Genomic DNA, 18,559 nt, shown 5'->3' with positions numbered 1-18,559 from the left:
CTTAAAGTACCTTACAACCATAGAACTAATTTCTGTAATGGAGACAAATAGAGTGTGATTCAAACAGTAGTGAGTTATCATGTTTTTGGTGATGTTGACTGAAATAGAGTTATTGGATTTTTTATTTCATTTCAACAGGAGGACCAACTTTATTTTAATGTTCATCTGAAATAAGGCTCCCTGGACAATGTTGCACTTTTTCAGTATTACTCACAAGTGTCACATTTATTCACTGAAGCCTGTAGATAGACTTGAACCCACAACCTCAAGACTCTCTAGTGAAAGAACTGCCAACTGAGCCAAGAAAATACTAACCAGGTTCTTTATTTACAAACAAAGCTTATTTCATGATAGAACACAATGGACTAAAAACATTTTTTTTGAATAACACTAGCAATTCTGTCAGAAATTGTAATTTTGATTTAAAATCTCTGATCACTAACACATCTCAGGCATGTTCCGAACTTCCTCGAAATAAAGAAGCCTACAGCCACCAAAGTCCTTTTTTGTTGATTATGGCTCCTCCTCTGTTGGCAGAATTCTACGTGTAAGGAATGCACCGTTCACCCACCTCTTCCTTTCTAATAAGTTATTATTCACAACAACCACTTTCTTTAATATGATATTCATGCTGCTGCTGGCAATGCCCCAGACCTGTCTTTCAGATGGTAATATCTTTTATACAGCAGCTTAGCTCTATATGAACCTTGCAATGTCAATGTTAGTTCTGTAGTAATGTAGGAACACTCAGGTGGTTTGAAACACAATATTGAATAAGTAGGGTTGTGTTACATCAAAGCAATACATTTAAGAAAACAAGAAGTATTGGAATTGTATTGCTTCACACTCCTTTCCTTTATAGATTTGTTGGTGGAGGATTAGGCACCTGATCTCTGATGGACTTGAGGGGCTTGCCAACATAAGTTAAATCTCCAGTGGTTTAGTGGGCCAAGTACTTGACTAAACGGTTGTGACTTTGGGCAAAGAGTAGATATATGCTCATCAATGAGGAGAGGGGAGGGCAGGGGTGGAGATGGAGAGACAGTAACATCACCGAAATCCAGAGCCCAAGCTAACATTCTAGGGACGTGAGTTCAAAGCTACTGTGGCAAATTATGAAACTTAAATACAAGAAAAATTGAGATTTAAAAGCCTTTCTGGAACCACTTGTCAAGTGACATAGAAACCCATCTGGTTCATTAATACCCTTTAGCAAAGGAAATCTGCCATCTTTACCTGCTCTGGCTTACGTGAGGCCCCAGACACAAAACCATGTGGTCGACTCTTAACTGCCATCTGAAATGGCCCAGTGTACTAATCAATTCAACAGCAATGAAGGATAACCATGCATACCAGTCTTGCCTGTTACAGCCACATCCCGAACAACAGTAAAAAGGTCATTATAAACAAAAGAAGGCATGGTCTGCAGGTGTCAAATTCCTGAACAGGTCCCATTGATCAAGAAAAATATTTATCAACTTATTTAGTTGAATTCAAACTTTCATTTGTGCCTTTTGAATGTGAACCTTTTGAGTGTAACTGAGCCCTTAACTACAGAATCAGGTTGTACATGGGCAAAATGTGAGGCTGGATGAACACAGCAGGCCCAGCAGCATCTCAGGAGCACAAAAGCTGACAAAACCCTTTCTGGCGAAGGGTCTAGGCCCGAAATGTCAGCTTTTGTGCTCCTGAGATGCTGCTGGGCCTGCTGTGTTCATCCAGCCTCACATTTTGTTGTCTTGGATTCTCCAGCATCTGCAGTTCCCATTATCACTGTACATGGGCAAAAGTGAGTTCTACCTTAATGCCTCCAATTCTCTGTTCACCCCTGAACTCCCGGCCATTCTTCAGCCAACGTATGGTTGGAATAGGATTTCCAGCAGCTGGGCAGCGAAATTTCACTGTGTTTGCAGCTGGAACCACATGTAGGTGCTTCTCCATACGCTCAAAGTGTGTCCAGTACGGTGCTCCTGTGTGTCAGAATAGAAATAAAAAGGAAACAAATTTGGTTAGAAATTAGTATAATAGCCTGTACCTGTGCTCACTGTGAACAGTGCTCAATATTGATAGAACAATCAGTGAATTTATCTCATATGAAAAACAATTGTTACACTGTCTATTTCATCAATTGACCCGGATGCTCAGGGCAGATTGATTTTGTCAGAACACTAGGAGAAGAAATGAAATTGCCTCATACTTGTGGTACACATCTTCAATGAAAGCACGCAGCAGCAATATTACAATGCAACCATGCAAGTACTTGAACATACGTCACATCTTTCATGTCATCAAAACAACCCCAAGTAATTCACACCCAATAAATTACATTTAGAATGAAATCATTTATTGTGTGGTGTGACATGGTAACCAATTTGCATGTAGCGAGCTCTTTCAAATAGTTATAAGTAAATGACCTTAAATCAGAGGTCTATCACTGGAAGTTTATTTGAAGGATAAATGGTGCCATTATACTTGGACAGCTGCTCATCAGATGCCATGATATCTTCCTTGCCATTCTTCAAATATACTATAGTACCTTTTATCATCACCTGACAATGCAGACAGCCATGATTTAACATTTAATCTAAATGATGACGCCTCCAACACTGCAGTAAACTCTCCCATTGTTGCATCTGACTTGGAGACAACAATACTATCACTATCTTAGTTGGCTTAAGGTATTGTGGTTGATGCTTGTGGCTAATTGAGTAGTGAATTGCTAGTCACAACCTGCCGACCTAATGTTCAAGAGACTTTAAATAGTCATTTATAAAAGTACCGTATATTAGACGGACCAATATTGAAACCCTTTGGATTAATGGGATAGTGATTGTGCAGACATAAAACTCACTAGGTGATAGATAAGAGTCATGGCGAATAGCTATTTTTCAAACTGAAACATAGTGGTGTTCCTGAGGATTCAGCATTAAGTCCCCTGCTGTTTTTAGAATGTTAATAATCTGGATCTGGGATTTGAAGGCACAATTTTGAAATTTGCAGAATGTATGAAGCTCAGAAGCACAGTAATAAGGACGAAAGTAATATAATTTGAGAGGACATAGGCTGGTGAAATGCAATGATATATGGCATATGAAATCCAATGCAATATAGTGTTGAGGTGCAAGAGTACATAAACTGGAAAGTCTACTGAAGCGACACAAAACACCAGTTCATTCTTACCGGCGCTATTTTGTCCTTTTAGGGGCACCATAATTTAGCATGTGAAGGTTTGGAGAGAATGTAAAAGAGAGTTACTCGTTTGTTTCCAGTGATGACAGATCACAATTATATGAATGGACTGGAGGAGTTATTGTTATTTTTCAGGGAGCACAAAAAGTTTAAATGACATCTAGTAAAGGTATTTAAATAAAGAGAAGTTAGGCCTTATGGAGATAGGACCATTAAGCACATTTTGAAATATTGCTTCTGGTCAGTTTGCCAATGAATTTCCACCTTCAACAGGGTGAACAGGCTGTGGATCCAGAAATGTTCGCACCTCCTGAACATTTTCAAATTTTTAAAAATTTAACCCACTGTCTTCTCAGACTGAAGGATTGTTAACCATGGGCACAAATTTAGGAGGAATGGCAAAAGAGTCAGAAATGAAATGACGAAAATTGTCTTCACATGATGAATATTTAGGATGTTGAGTCAAATTCATTGCAGTAGCTGATTTCAAAATGGAATGGGGTTAATAGAGAGAGAAGAAAACGAGATGTATGGAAAAAGCCAGAGAGTGAAACTAACTCCACTGCTCTTTGAAAAGGGAATTCTGCTGTCAGTTGGCAATAAACATAGCTGGAATGGGGATGTGTAGGGTGGGGGCAAGTTGGGATTGATGAGGTACTTAGGACAAACTTTTGAGCTACTTCCAGAACCACTAAACGATTGACATACTGGCCAACCTGAGTCAATTCTTTTAATGTGAATTTAGGAGCTGTGTATAATTGAAACTCAACAGTAACATCAAACACTAACCATTTGAAACTCCCCCAAAGCAACTGCACATTCCTGAACATTCCTACCTAATCAGCTCCGCAGTAATTGTCTCAATTAGCTGGACGGGGAACTCCTGTGATAATTAGGCTACGCATTTAGCAGCAGACTGATCTCAGAGCCTGAACAATTAGAGCAAAGACAAATTGTCGCCCAAAAATACACAGAGCAATTTAATTGGGGAGCTCACTTGTTGGTTCTCAAGTGACTCGATTGCTTCTCGAAGTTAGAGACACGTTCGGACACTGCAATGTTCCAACAATCGTGAGAGTACAGATCCACAAACAGCTGACTTAAGTGAACGTTTACTACTGTGGCCAAGAAAGGGTGGGTGAAAAGTGTATTGTTTTACAATTCATTACTCTGCATCTCACCATGAATCAGATACTAATTGATAGTGCAATATATTCTTAGGCTCTGCTTGATAATGTGGAAAATTGTCCTGGTTTGTCACAGGGACAAAAAGCAGGTGAATCTACTAAAGCCAATTACAGGTCCATCCCTTCAGCTTGCCTCAGTCATCAGCAAATTTTTGGAAGAAGATATCAATAATGTCAAGCACTATTTACTGATGCTCAGCTCCAGGCTGTTTTGGATTATTTTTAATCTGTGTGATCTAAATAGCTGACCTTTCTGAGCATAAGCTTGTCCATCATTGGATTCTGTAGCTGAATCTTCAGATCCACCATCTTCATCATCATCACCAGAGGACAGTGAGTCTGGAACAATTAATATAGGGGACATCAGAGATCATAACTTAACCTGCAAAATTACACTGTACACTCTCTGGTTTAGATTTCACTGAATACAGTGCAGTAACTGGAAGAAAGGAGCTGTGACTGATGCACCATCACTGTAATCTCGTATTCCATTGACGCTCTGTCAGAGGGGATGAAGCCTGCTTCCCTCTTTCAATAATGAATTGCAACTAGAAATGGATATTAGACACATGGTAAGTAGTCCTTCCAAGCTACCATTGGTCATACAAGTGTAGAATGAGACAGACTGGGTGTTGTTTGGTCATAAGGTCTACCTTGTCCTCAACTCATTTGTGAACATATACACTTTACAGAAATTGTTGCTTACTGTACCAAGTAAGTGGTGTGTCCTGCGATAATTATACTGTACCTTATACATATAACAAAATTAGGTTCCATGTACTGACATCTGGCCTGACACTTTTGCTGAAAACTATGAGCAGAATTTGATTTTTACAGTCTAAATATCAGCATTTTGCCTAATTTTCGAGAACGCACTAGCACTACATTGTCAGATGTACTGGCAGAATTATTTTCTTCAGCTTTTACTCTGTTCTATTGACTCATAATTAGACCACTGCTGCACCACAGACACACAATATATTGTACAGAGTTCTGTGATCAAACACTATATACAACTGCATCCATTATCAAAATTGATAAATCGTTTAATACAAATACAATTAAACAATTCCAGATGAAATTTCCCATTCCCAAAACTGTAGGTTCCAATGCAGTGGTTAGTGCCTTATGCGGCAAATTCTAAAATTGTGGAAGTCAAATGCTCTTAATAATGATAAATTAACGTCTTAAAATTGGAGAGGCCATCCCTCATAAAAACGACATTCAATCTTGAGTCCCAAATTGGAATTCTTGTAAATATTTGAGGCTGCACTTTTAGTTTTATCAAATAAACATATACAAACAAAATGTGCTTGCTGTAACATCTAAGTTCCATTAAGGCACTGGGTCAAACTAAATTGCCTGGCAGAGAAGTTATGGAAGGCCATTTCACATTGGAGAGTCTCTATTTCAAAAACATAAAGAGGATTTTAATTATATTCTCCTGTGTTATATTGATCAGTTTTCCCCTCATGTAGAGAAGAGTACCTGTTATGTTTCAGACCCATGGAAATCCTAGCAGTTAAGAGTAACACAATTCTGACCCTTATATGCCATATTAGCAAACCATTTTTAGCATCATGCTGCATCTTTTTTGAAGAAATTTCCAACGCAAGATATAGCTAAGGTCTACAGCGCAGAAAACCAGACTGAAAAAAGTAAGATAAAGCATCTTAGACAAAACAAGAGATCGTGATTAAGCGTAGTGCTTAAATTCATAGAAAAGGGAGGCGATGATCTTGGGGTATTATCACTGGACTGTTATTCCAGAGACTCAGATAATGTTCTGGAGACCCAGGTTCAAATCCCCACCATGGCAGAAGGTGGAATTTGACTTCATTAAAAAGAAATCTGGAATTAAGAGCCTAATGATGCCCATGAATGCCACATCAATATGGTTGTCTCTTAACTGCCTTCTGGGCAATTAAGGATGGGCAATAAATGCTGGTCTAACCAGAGTCACCCCCATGAACGAATAAAGGAAAAAGAAAATGAAGCTTTATTCCAAATAGAAGTGTTTCAAAGACTTGCTGAAGGCTTCCCTCAAGGAATGTGAAATATATGCAAAATTGTGGAAGACCCTCATTCAGAAGAAACCAACTTGGACGAAGATCCCATAAGAAGGGACACAATTCTTTGAGAACACCAGTCAGCAAGAGGAAATATGGAAAAGGAACCAGAGAAAGGAATGCCAATGATGTCAAGACAAAGGATCAATTTCACCTCCCGGAAATACTTGCTAAATTTATGTTCAGAAAAGAGGCTGTAGGATTAGGAGGACCCAGTGAACCCATGATGTGTGACATGAAATTTCTTAGTTAGCCAATCCTCAGCGAGTGAGCACCAATGATGACAATATTCTGATTAGCACAAACACATTTACTGTATGAAGAAATGTTTATTACCATTTGGGTTTAGGCATCGGAGACTTTATGGAAAAAATTGAGAGTCGTACCTGCTATGGTCACTGTGAAATTCCTTAGAATCTCGCCTGTTCCACGTAGCACACAAAGGTATAGGCCCGAATCATCATATGTCATCTCAACAATTTCCAGAACCTTCCGGGCTACATGCACTCTGTCATCTGACAGAAGTTGCTTGTCTTCTTTGTACCAGTTGACATTCACCGATCGATTGGTGTCACATGTTAACTTGAGTCCATCGCCAACATTCAGGAGGATATGATCCTGAGCTTCTGCAGGTTCACTGGCAAACAACACTATAGAGATACAAAAGGAAACTTTTAATATGATGACATGACCCACAGTGAATTGCTTCAGATTCTGTCTCCCTTCAGCATCTGTCTATATGTTATTAAGCATTTTGCACTCACTGCCTAAAGAAAAACATATTGACATCTAAAAGTAATTTTTCGAACATTTCTGTGTCAATATGTTACTTTTATAATAGATACCATGGAAGCAACGGTCAATTTTATGGATATATTAAGATTTTGCCACACTTCATTCACATTAACACCTAGGATTCTGAATCTGTATCCTGGAAGATCACAGTTCAGAGTTTTGAGGGGACTTTTAAAGTGGTCCCCTCCTTTAAGGTGCTCCCTTCTAGAAAGCGACAGAGGAGACACCATCTTGTGGCCACGATGGGCTAAGTTATGAATTTTGATGCAGTCAGCGGTGGAGTTCCATGGGAACTGTCATTAGAAGGGGAGGCGATGGCCTAGTGGCATTATCACTGGCCTGTTAATCCAGAGACCCAAATAATTTTCTGGGGATCCAGATTCAAATCCTGCCACGGCAGACAGTGGCATTTGAATTCAATAAATATCTGGAATTAGGAATCTAACAATGACTGTTAATCCATTGTCGATTGTTGGGAAAAACCCATCTGGTTCATTAAATAAAAACCAAAAGAACTGCAGATACTGTACATCAGGAGCAAAAACAAAGTTGCTGGAAAAGCTCAGCAGGTCTGGCAGCATCTGTGGAGGAGAAAACAGAGTTAACATTTCGGGACCGATGACCCTTCCTCAGAACTGATAGTGGCTGGGAGAACGTCAGTTCTATTTGCTCTCCCAGGTTGATCATTAGCAATTCCTTTGTCTGTCCAACTGTATTTCTCTCTCTTTGGGTTCTATCCTATCGTTTACTCCCTACCCCAGCCACCTCCCTAATTTCTGTATATAAACTGACGTTCTCCCAGCCACCATCAGTTCTGAGGAAGGGTCACCAGACCCAAAACGTTAACTCTGTTCGCTCCTCCACAGATGTTGCCAGACCTGCTGAGCTTTTCCAGATGGTTTTGTTCCATCTGGTTCACTAATGTCCTTTAGGGACAAAAACTGCTGTCCTTACCTGGTCTGGCCTACATGTGACTCCAGACCCACAGTAATGTGGTTGACTTTGAACTGCCCTCTGGACAATTAGAAATAAATACTGCCTGGTCAGTGATGCCCTAATCCTGTGGGTAAATTCAGAAGAGACGTTGGGATTGCATCAAGTGGATTTTCTAGGTCTCTCATTCTCATCTTAGTGTTGAGGGTTTTTCCAAATTAAAAACAACTGACTGAGCAGAATTTTGAAACCTTTAATCGCCACCTAGGTTTCGTTCATGACAATAAGAACATTCGTACTCTTCAAACGTTTACATTTCTTGAGAGCCAGACACAAAGGAAGCATACCCAGGGAAATATTACAAAAATCTAAATCTAATGCATCATGACAGCTCTTAGAAAGTCAAATATCAATGTGTCCAGATGTGTCCCCATCACCACCCAGTGCTGTCCAGGTCAAATCTCTTCCCTCTTCTCACAGCAGATAAACGTCAGGAATTCAGCAGTGGGCCAAGGCTCATAACCTTACTTAAAGTACTCCCAAACACCCAAAGAGCATTGCTGCAGTTGAATCAAATTTCAGCTATCCAATTTCCAGTTTACCCTCCAAAAAATATTCCTAGTTCTAACAAAGCCCGGACTGACCCCAAAATGCATCACACCTTTGAAGTCTTGCTATAAAACACATTGATCTACAACTGTTGTAATATGCATGTCATATGTACTAAATCCTTGACTACACCTGGACTACTGTGAGCAGATCTGGGAACCACAGATTAGGAAGGAAGTGATGCAGCATGAATTTACCATTTGATCCATGTGCTTCCTGGATTAACTATTAGGAGAGATTAAACAAACCAAGTCTGTGTTCTCTGGAATTTAGAAGACTAAAGCTTCATGACATTGCTCAGCGTCAGCCTGGGCACAAAGAGTGTTTAAATATCCTCTGGAATAAGGAAGATAATTGCTGGTAGATTTGACTAAAAATCTGCCCTCTGTAGCTGAACCCTGTTATCCTGGATTAATTATGGTAACAAAATCAGTGATTCTATGTACAAGGGTCAGTAACGAGGCAAATTCCTTCCTAATCTGTGGTTCCCATATCTGCTCACAGTAGTCCAGGTGTAGTCAAGGATTTAGTACGTTTGACATGCATATTACAACACTTGTAGATCAATGTGTTTTATAGCAAGACTTCAAAGGTGTGATGCATTTTGGGGTCAGTCCAGACTTTGTTAGAACTAGGAATATTTTTGGAGGGTAAACTGGAAATTGGATAGCTGAATCACATGTAACATGTAATGAAGCAAGATCAAATTCAACAACAAACACCATTCTACATAAGACAATTCCAGCCAAGCAGATGATACTAATTCCTGAAGAAAATTCATGGGGTTATTTTTTCAAGCCATTCTTCTCCTAAGTACGAAATAAAAATAGCAGTTAGCAAATACACAGTGTTGGCCACACTATGGGCCAGACTGGAAACCCAGCTCTCTATTTTACAGCTGTACTGGATTAGTCAGATCAACACACATAGAGGATTGTGAGAAGACTTTGAGCTAATTCCAAACTGTTTATGGTCTTCCTGCTGAAATTAAATGGGGATTGTTCAGTTATCAGGCTCTCCTGATGCCTCTAATCTACGTAAATATATTCTTGGACAAGTAAGAAATGCCTTGAGTTTGTTTGCTGGATAGAGTAAAACTCCAATGTTCATTTTACCATCTGCTAATGTACAGAACTGAGCTGTTGTATGTATACAAAGATAGTTTCATGAATATAGTATGTTTTTCAAATAAAAGATTCCAAACTGTTTTAAGTTCACCTCCTAGCAAAATCTTGAGCGTTTGCTTTCTTTCCCCTACTGGCAATTCAACTGTATACAGTAGTACAAAATATTGTCCTGTGATTTCAGTTTCTATGTTTCACATTAGCTGGATTAGTTTCTCTTTCTCAATTATTCTACGAGGAATGTCCTTCCAAAGTAAGGATTGGTCCTTTCAACGTGTAAACAACACTCTCCCTAATCATTGCTATCCCTGTAACCTGTAAAAGTTGAGGATCCGCTCCTGCTTCTTATTAAGTTGTGGGTGAACTTAGTCCCCACACTGTGGCGTGCTTGGTGGCTGGAAGTGAATAATCAGGCAAGAGGATGGGGCACCAAGCCTCCTTCATACCTCCGCCCCAATTAGTTCCATGGTGGGGAGCTTCAAGCAGAACCTACCCACACTGCTGACAATTGAGGTCCTTGGACAATAGATGCCCACTTAAGGGCCACAACCCACCAACAGTGGCACATGGTGTGCTTCCCTGGCAGAAGTATGATGAGTGAATCTGTGACAAATTATATGTGGGTTCTGTGATGAGGGTGAGTCCTTCATACAAAGGCATTCAGTCTCTTTAAGGTCCCATCACCTGGACAGGGTCGGGGGAATCTGCTGACAACAACTGTCCTGGTTGTGACTGGGATCCAACAAGGAATCTCAGCTTTGGGTCAAGCTCATACCCAGTACCAGCTACCGCGTACCCAGTGTTCCTGCCATAGCATTGCCATCCTTGATGCTAAAGGAGGCTCACATTTGACCAATCAAATGCCAAGAATGGTACTTAATACAGTCAGCCTTGCCTAAAAAAGGGTGATGCAGGGTGAGACTCATATTATTCTGGCTAAACCCAGACCTGTATATGAAAACTCAACAGTCAATTCTCTCTCAAACTGTACCGTTTAAAGTTTAAACTTTCATGCAGTCAGTTATTTTTCCAAATAAAAACCAAAAAAACTGCAGATGCTGTAAATCAGAGACAAACCCCTAAAACGCTGGAAAAGCTCAGCAAGTCTGGCAGCATCTGTGGCCAGAAATCAGAGGTACTGTTTCGAGTGAGGAAGGGTCACCGACTCAAAACATTAAGCGATTTCTCTCCAGAGATGCTGCCAGACCTGCTGAGCTTTTCCAGCAACTTCTGCTTTTGTCAGTTATTTTTCTGATTTCATATCTGCAGAACTAAACTAAATTTCTCCCTTGATTTAGTTGTTGCAATGCATACTCCTAGATTGTTTGTTACCTCTAATTAAAAGTCAGTGTAAATAAGCTAATTTTGTGACTGGAAAGTAAAATACTAAGAAGAGCATTTGAATGTAAGTCATCCAGACTGAGACACAATCACAGCTTTTATCAATAAAATTCATACGATAACACTGACCTTCAAAGTACAAACACTTCAAGGTACACTAAACTCTGTGGAGGGCTTTATTCTGATCATTTGAAATTTCTCAGCTGGGATTGGTTGGGAGGCTATAGGATGACACTAGCCTGATTTTAGTTTAGTTAAGGATTGCAGTCATGGTCACTTATTTGCATTATCTCAGAGTGACATAAAAGAATTTTACTGGCATAGACACTGAACACGTTTTCCCTTTGGCTGTAATCAGCAGTAAATTTCAAACTGTGCTCCAAGTTGCATTTGTTTTTCAAAGTGCTGTTTCATTAAATTTTCCATTCACACTCATTTGCATCATGACAAATGTAAAATCTCATGAAAACATGAGCCAGTTCAATTGGGCATGGTTCTTACATTAAAAAAAATCTTGATATAATTAACACCAGGTATTGTTTTTCTGAAAATGGTTCAACCTCAAAAACATTAACATTTTTATAAGCACCTGTCCATCACTTGTGAGGATCCTGGTTTTTAATAATTGAAAATGACTTTCTAAAAACAGATAAAGAATCATTTAATTCATGCACAGCAGTCCATTTCTTTGTAAACCATGTGCTTTTGATCATTGAAAATCTTCTCAAATGTGTCCCTGCATCAAAAACTTAATTTTAAGAACTTTCATAAAGGCCTGAGAATGGACAAAATTAGTGGAAATTTACAGAAATTAATCTGGAGGTGTGTTCTTTCTTCTGAACGGGGTCAACTTATTTCTTAAAAGCAACACACAAGACTATGGAAACTCTATGCTTGAAATTTATCAATCTTTTGTGCTGAATTCACTGATTCTGAGGTAAATGCTATTACAAGAACCCATAAAACTGTGAGAAACTCTATCTCACTATACAATAGGGAGCATCAATTTCAGCCATTGCAATATCAGCAAGCTTCCTTTATGCTGGTCTGAGTAATCCTTATACAGGAATTGGGTATTACTGTTATAAAGTGGGGCTTGAGAAGCCGTGAGCGGGCGGGTAAGTGGAGCTGAGTCCCAAAAACTCGGCCATGATCTTATTGAACGGTGGGGCAGGCTCGAGGGGCCGGATGGCCTACACCTGCTCCTAGTTCTTACGTTCTTGACAAGTTTGGCCTTTGATTGTGACTAAGAAGAAGTGAGCTAAAACCATAGAATGAAACAGCACAGAATGATGCCTTTTGGTCCCACGTACTTGTCCCCAGGCTTTTAAAGAGCTGCCCAGCTTTTCCCATGCCCCATATTTTTCATCAATGTCCTGCAAATATTTCTACATTTACTATGGGCCCCAGGATTATGAAGAAGTATGATTGGGTAAATTGTTGCTAGTGGCCAAAGGATATTTGCAGGCTCATAACAAATTCCAAATAGCTGGATAAACAACCAAAGGGTGACATGAGGAAATATCTTATTTGCATGGGGGGTGGTGGGGAGGTTAGTTCCTCAGTTCCTTTGTGTAAATAATTGTTGGAGCTGAGCTTCTATATTATTTTTAAAAATAGACGACTGTTTGAACTGGGAAGATGATCATCTGTAATAGCAGATTGCTTGGACCAGTGACTCTTAGAAAACTGAAACTGGGTCTGTGTGCATTGTTTCTATGTTAATACATTCTATGATATCTTACTTTACGTTAACATTTCTTTCTCATGTTTACCCCTTAGAAGAAATGGCCATGATGTCTCTTTCTTTAGGTATGCCAGCACAAGTGTGTGACAGGTTTTCATTTAAATGAAGCAGATTTATTTGACTCAACCTAACAGTGAATGGTCACACAGATGTCAGTGTCCAAGCCAATTAACTCATATAGTGAGAATCAGATGGTCACACATAATGTGAGATGTTCTCACCTGGATGTTTGGCATTTCTGCACAGACAGAATATTCTCCTGCATGAGAAGTTACAACCCTGTAATTTTAAATTGGTTATCCTATGCACTGGGAAAGACTCAGGCTCTATGTGATGCAGCAGTTTTTTTTGTTGAAAATCAATGTCTCTCTCATCATCAAACTCTCCACCATCCCCCAAAGGGTCATGACCCAGTACCTGACATGGGAAGACAAGAAGGAATGATTTGCTGCTTGCTGAGGCATGACCTTTCAACCTTAGCCAACAACCCCACAGTGACAAGGACAAAAGTACATTACTTTACAGGACAGGGTGCAGTCAGAGGCTGAGGCTCTGCAGGTGTCTTGGAAGGGGAGAGGTCACTCACTGGGAAACCTGACAACTCCATTGACAAACATGTCAACCTCTGACAGAGCTTCAAGTCAAAGCTTTTGGGTTGAGAACTCAAGGGTGTGGCTTCAAAGAGACTAAAAGTCACTTCTTGGTCACATTCTGAGCAAAATAGCAAAGTGCTCAAACTGCAGGGGAAGACCAACAAGTGAAGACAAATAATAGCAAAAGCAGCTATACACAGTCCTCGAATCTTACCAAGGCTCTGGTCACACGAGAGCTAAAATAGAGGCACCCCACGTTTTAGTAGGTAATTACACACAGGAACCTATCTGTTGTTTTATTGATTTGAATTACATCAGCTACACAGGTAGCACAATAGTATGTTTGAAGTGTGTACCATTGATATTAGTGTGAAAAATATTGCACTTTTAGTACTTAATCCGGTAATCAGTGAAACAAGGTTCCAGCCTGTCGCTGCAGCAATGCCACAAAAGTTGAATTGTTTGAAAAGTGCTAAATATGAATGAAGGCTTTTGGCCCCATTGTTCAGCACTTCCTGTGCCCACTGAGAAATAAACGGGGCCGAAACTTGCTGGAAAAGTAATGGCGTGTTAACGAGGCACTGTGTTATTAATGTGCAAATTGCCCAGCAGGTTCAAGAGATAAGTCATGAGCTGCCAGTCATCAGAACTTGCTGGTCAGTTTATGCTGCTCTACCACTTGCTTTGCTGAGCATACTCATGACTTTAGAAAATTGTACCGGATTTGTGCAGTAATTGTCCATTAAATTAGCTATGAAAAGTTGGAGTTTGGTTTTGATTTATTGCTGTCACGTGTACCTACGTACAGTAAAAAGTTTTGTTTTGCAAGTACTACAGGCTGATCAAAACATACAAGGACATACAGATCACAGGGTGTTTAGACAGAGTCAGACATGCAAGGCTAGAGCTGCACAGGGGGAGTACAAAATCATGATCAACATTACACTTGAAATTAGAGAAGTCAATTCAGGAGTTTAATAACAGCAGGGAAGAAGCTGTTCTTGAACCAGTGTGTAAGTTTCTGTATCTTCTGCCTGATGGAAGAGGTTGGAAGAGGTTATAACTGTGGTTGGGGTGTGGGGGGGCGTGGGTAAGGAGTTTGATTTTGGCAGCTTTTCTGTGGCAACAAGAATTTAACAGTATAAATTTCTATTAATTAGGGCTCTTGTGGCACAATGGTGGTGAGCACTCAATCCTGACGTGCGTCATAACGAGTCTGAATAGGCTGGATCGAAATTATAAATATCATAACTATGTGATAATTGTCAGTGCAAGATCAATCAAATGTCTCTGACTTAGAAAAGAAGCAACATTATCTGTTCAATCTCATTCCTGCAAGGCGTAAATTGTTATTAGAAATTTTAGAAATGTCAGTGTTTTTCTTGCTTATCTTTTCTGTCCCTTTTCTTTCCAAATCCAATGTTTTCTCTTCATTCATCTTTCTGTACCTAATTCGATTGTAATTTACTCTCCTTCTCTTTTTATTCTTTTGTTTTTTTCCATCATCATTAATTAAGGAGATAGGATGCTGGTTTTGCCATTCACAGAAGAACCAGATGACCTGTTGTTCTTAGTATGCCATTAGAAGCCCATGCTTTCATCAAATTACAAACAAAAGGTAGAGGAAGAATGCATCTAATGGCACATACCATGAGATGCCTTGTTTCAGAAAGATTTGGTTAATATGCCTTTTGCTAAACAGCCTTCTGGTGGAAGAGTTATGGTCCCTTTATGAAGGTTTCCCTGCACTCTAAATTTACCCTCTACACTACCTTGTAATTCAGTACAGAACCAAGAACATAGTACAGCAATAGGAACAGGTCCTTTGGCCAATGTCCATGACAACCATGATGCCATTCTAAACTAGTCCCATCTGCCTGCACACACTCCATATTCCACTGTTCATGTGTCTGTCCAAATGCCTCTTAAACATTGCTATCGTAACTGCTTCCACCATCTCCTCTGGTAGCGCTTTCCGGATACTTATCACATGCTGTGTTTAAAAAAAGTTGCCTCACAGGTCTCCTTTAAATTTTGCCTCCTCACCTAAAACCTATGTCCCCTAGTATTTGACATTTCCACCCCAAGAAAAAGACTTTGACTATTCACTCTATCCATGCCTTTCATTATTTTATATACTTCTATTAGGTCACTCTTCAGCCTACAACTTCAAGTGAAAACAATCCAACTTTGTTCAACCTCTCCTTATACCTAGTACTCTCCAATTCAACTTCTTTTGTACCCTCTCTATAGCTGCCACATCCTTCCTATAGTGTGGGAACAGACCGCACACAATACTCCTCTCATCCAGGGTCCCCGAATCTTGCTATCCTTAACTTTCATCATCATTTCAACAACATGCTCGTTCTGAATTCTAATCAACTGGCCTTTAAAAAAATCCCCAAGTCAGATGTCGATTTACTCTCAAACAACTGCCCCCAATCTAATTTCTCCAGTTCCTGCCTAATACTGTTGTAATTAGCTTTCCCCAGTTTAGCATTGCCACTGAGGACCAGTTTTATTCTTATTCATAACTTATATAAAATCTACAGAATTATGATCACTGTTCCCAAAATGCTCCTCCACGGGAATGTCGATCACCTAGAGAGGCTCATTCCCCAGTATAAGGCCCAGTACTGCCCCTTCCCTAGTTGGACTATCCATATATTGTTTCAAGGAACCCCCTTAATATACTTAACAAATTGTCTCCCATCTAAGCCCCGAGAACAAAGGGAGTCCCAGTCAATATTGGGGAAGATAAAATCACCTGCTACAACAATCCTGTAGGTTTTACATATCTGTTCCTCTGTCTCCTTTTAGCTATTGGGAGGTTTACAGTATAACCCCATCACTTCAATTGCATTCCCCTTATTCCTGAGTTATACCCATAATGCCTCACTGGTGAACCTTCCAAGATGTCCTCTCTTAGTGCAGCTGTGACATTCTCCTTATTCAGTAATGTCCCCCGCTTCTCCCCCATACACACTCTCTCACACCCACACACACACACACACCCACACACACACACACACACACACACACACTAATGCACACACACTCTCACCCACACATGCACACACACACACACACACAGACACACACACACACACACACTCACACACACACACTCACACACACACACACACACACAAACACACACACACACACACACACACACACACACACACACACACGCACTCACACACACACACACTCTTTACCTGAACCTTCTAAACCCTGAACTATTGAGCTGCCAGTTTGTGCCTTCGCTCACCCAGGTTTCTGTAATAACTACAACATGGTGGTCCCATGTACTAATCCAGGCTATAAGATCATCTGCTTTACCTGTTATATTCCAGGCATTAAAATAAATACATTTCAAACTTAACCTGGCACTTACTGTTCTTACTATTAGACTTAACTGGCTAATCTTTACCTTCTCCTCAATCACTTCACATGCTGACCTGCTACGCTGGTTCCCACCCACCTGCCACAGTAGTTTAAACACTCCTGAGTGGCATCAGCAAACCTTCCTGCCAGGATATTGGTGCCCCTCCAGTTTAGGTACAACCTACACTTCTTGTACAGGTCCCACCTGCCCTGGAAGAGATCCCAATGATGCAGATAGCTGAAACCTTCCCTCCTACACCAGCTCTTTAGCCATACATTCAACTCTAGTATCTTCCTATTTCAGTCTCATTAGCATGTGGCACAGGAAATAATCCTGAGATTAAAACCCTAGAAGTCCTGCTTTCCAATTTTCTTTTGAAAAGATGCTTCCAACAGTTTTGTTGTGCTTCTGGCCAAGATTGAGATCACTTAGCTGGACGGTCGATTTGTGATGCAGAGTGATGCCAACAATGTGAGTTCAATCTCAGCAGCAGCTGCGATTACCATGAAGGACTCTCAACCTCTCCTCTTGTCTGAGGCATGGTGACCCTCAGGTTAAACACCACAGTTACCTTTCTCTAATGGGACAGCAGCCCTATAGTCTGGCGAGAATACCTTTTATTTTACATATGGGATAAATTTTGTTGCGGTCCACATTCTGGGTAAAGCACCATTATTTTCTGATACAATGTCCCTTGTGCCAAAATTAACTTTTCTTGAAAATATTTGCCAATAAAAAGATAAAAACAATTCAAATCCCAATATGCTGCGTATGTATAATTAAATATCTGTATATGTAAAGTTATATAACATACTATAATGTAGTTTTGGGTGTAATTTTAATGGCAAGGTCAGGCTCTGATACAATTGATTTTATTGCTGGCATTAATTTAAGTATTAACCTTACTTTTGGACCATACTTGAGGACAGTCCTCTCAATGTTGAGTCCGCATGTGTACTGCATCTTGTGGTGTAAAGCCTTGCCAATTTGTTCCAAATTGTGCAAATCTGATCTCAGTCAAAACTGGCCTCAGAATTCTTGGGCTGAACAGAAATAAGTTTGGCCAGGATTTCTCTCTGGGAATTACTGCCCAGGAACTACTGAGTAAGGTTTAATCAATCCCCTAAAAGCTTTCTAATATTTATTTGTCTGGGCACAAGGAAATGCTTTTTGTGTGTTTGCTGGGGAGCTGTAATCTGTGGAACCAGAAAGGTAAAAACCTAGTTATAACTTCCCTTCAGCTTTGTTTGGAATTTGTGTTGTAAAGTTCTACAACCTTGGTACCCAATTTCCCTTTTGTGAATTTCAATTACACGTAAAAATTCACTGGAAGTGTGTAGCTAGCCTTATGAGGAGAGCCAGTTTTTTGGAAGCTGAGGAGCGCAATGTGAAATAAAAATTTTTGAAGAAAAGAAATTGATTCATTATTGATGATTTACAAAAAGTGACATTTTGCATTAGTACGCCATATTGTGTAATCAGACACTTCTGTTGTATTGTTAGTGGTCTCTTTACCTCATCCACATTCTCCCACAAGGGTACGTCTTCTGCAAAATGAATCAAAAAGCTGCTATCCAGCTA

General features: G+C 39.9%; 1 protein-coding gene across 4 annotated transcripts in view; it reads right to left on the bottom strand.

The window, feature by feature from the left end:
- Positions 1 to 18,559, bottom strand: part of LOC125458235 (fibroblast growth factor receptor 4-like) — a 102,220-nt gene that overhangs the window by 22,489 nt on the left and 61,172 nt on the right. For 3 of the 4 annotated variants that reach the window (XM_059650809.1, XM_059650808.1, XM_048543314.2), the window contains exons 3-5: positions 6,832 to 7,095; positions 4,626 to 4,715; positions 1,801 to 1,970 (exon numbers count right to left, since the gene is read on the bottom strand). In XM_059650809.1, the coding sequence (XP_059506792.1) occupies positions 1,801 to 1,970; positions 4,626 to 4,715; positions 6,832 to 7,095 (524 nt within the window). The remainder of the gene's footprint in view (positions 1 to 1,800; positions 1,971 to 4,625; positions 4,716 to 6,831; positions 7,096 to 18,559) is intronic. The other variant, XM_048543315.2, reaches the window with a different exon arrangement.

Source organism: Stegostoma tigrinum, chromosome 13, assembly GCF_030684315.1.
Source record: "Stegostoma tigrinum isolate sSteTig4 chromosome 13, sSteTig4.hap1, whole genome shotgun sequence".
NCBI lineage: Eukaryota > Metazoa > Chordata > Chondrichthyes > Orectolobiformes > Stegostomatidae > Stegostoma > Stegostoma tigrinum.
The sequence above is the reverse complement of the archived record's forward strand: the minus strand, read 5'-3'. Positions and strand labels throughout refer to the sequence as shown.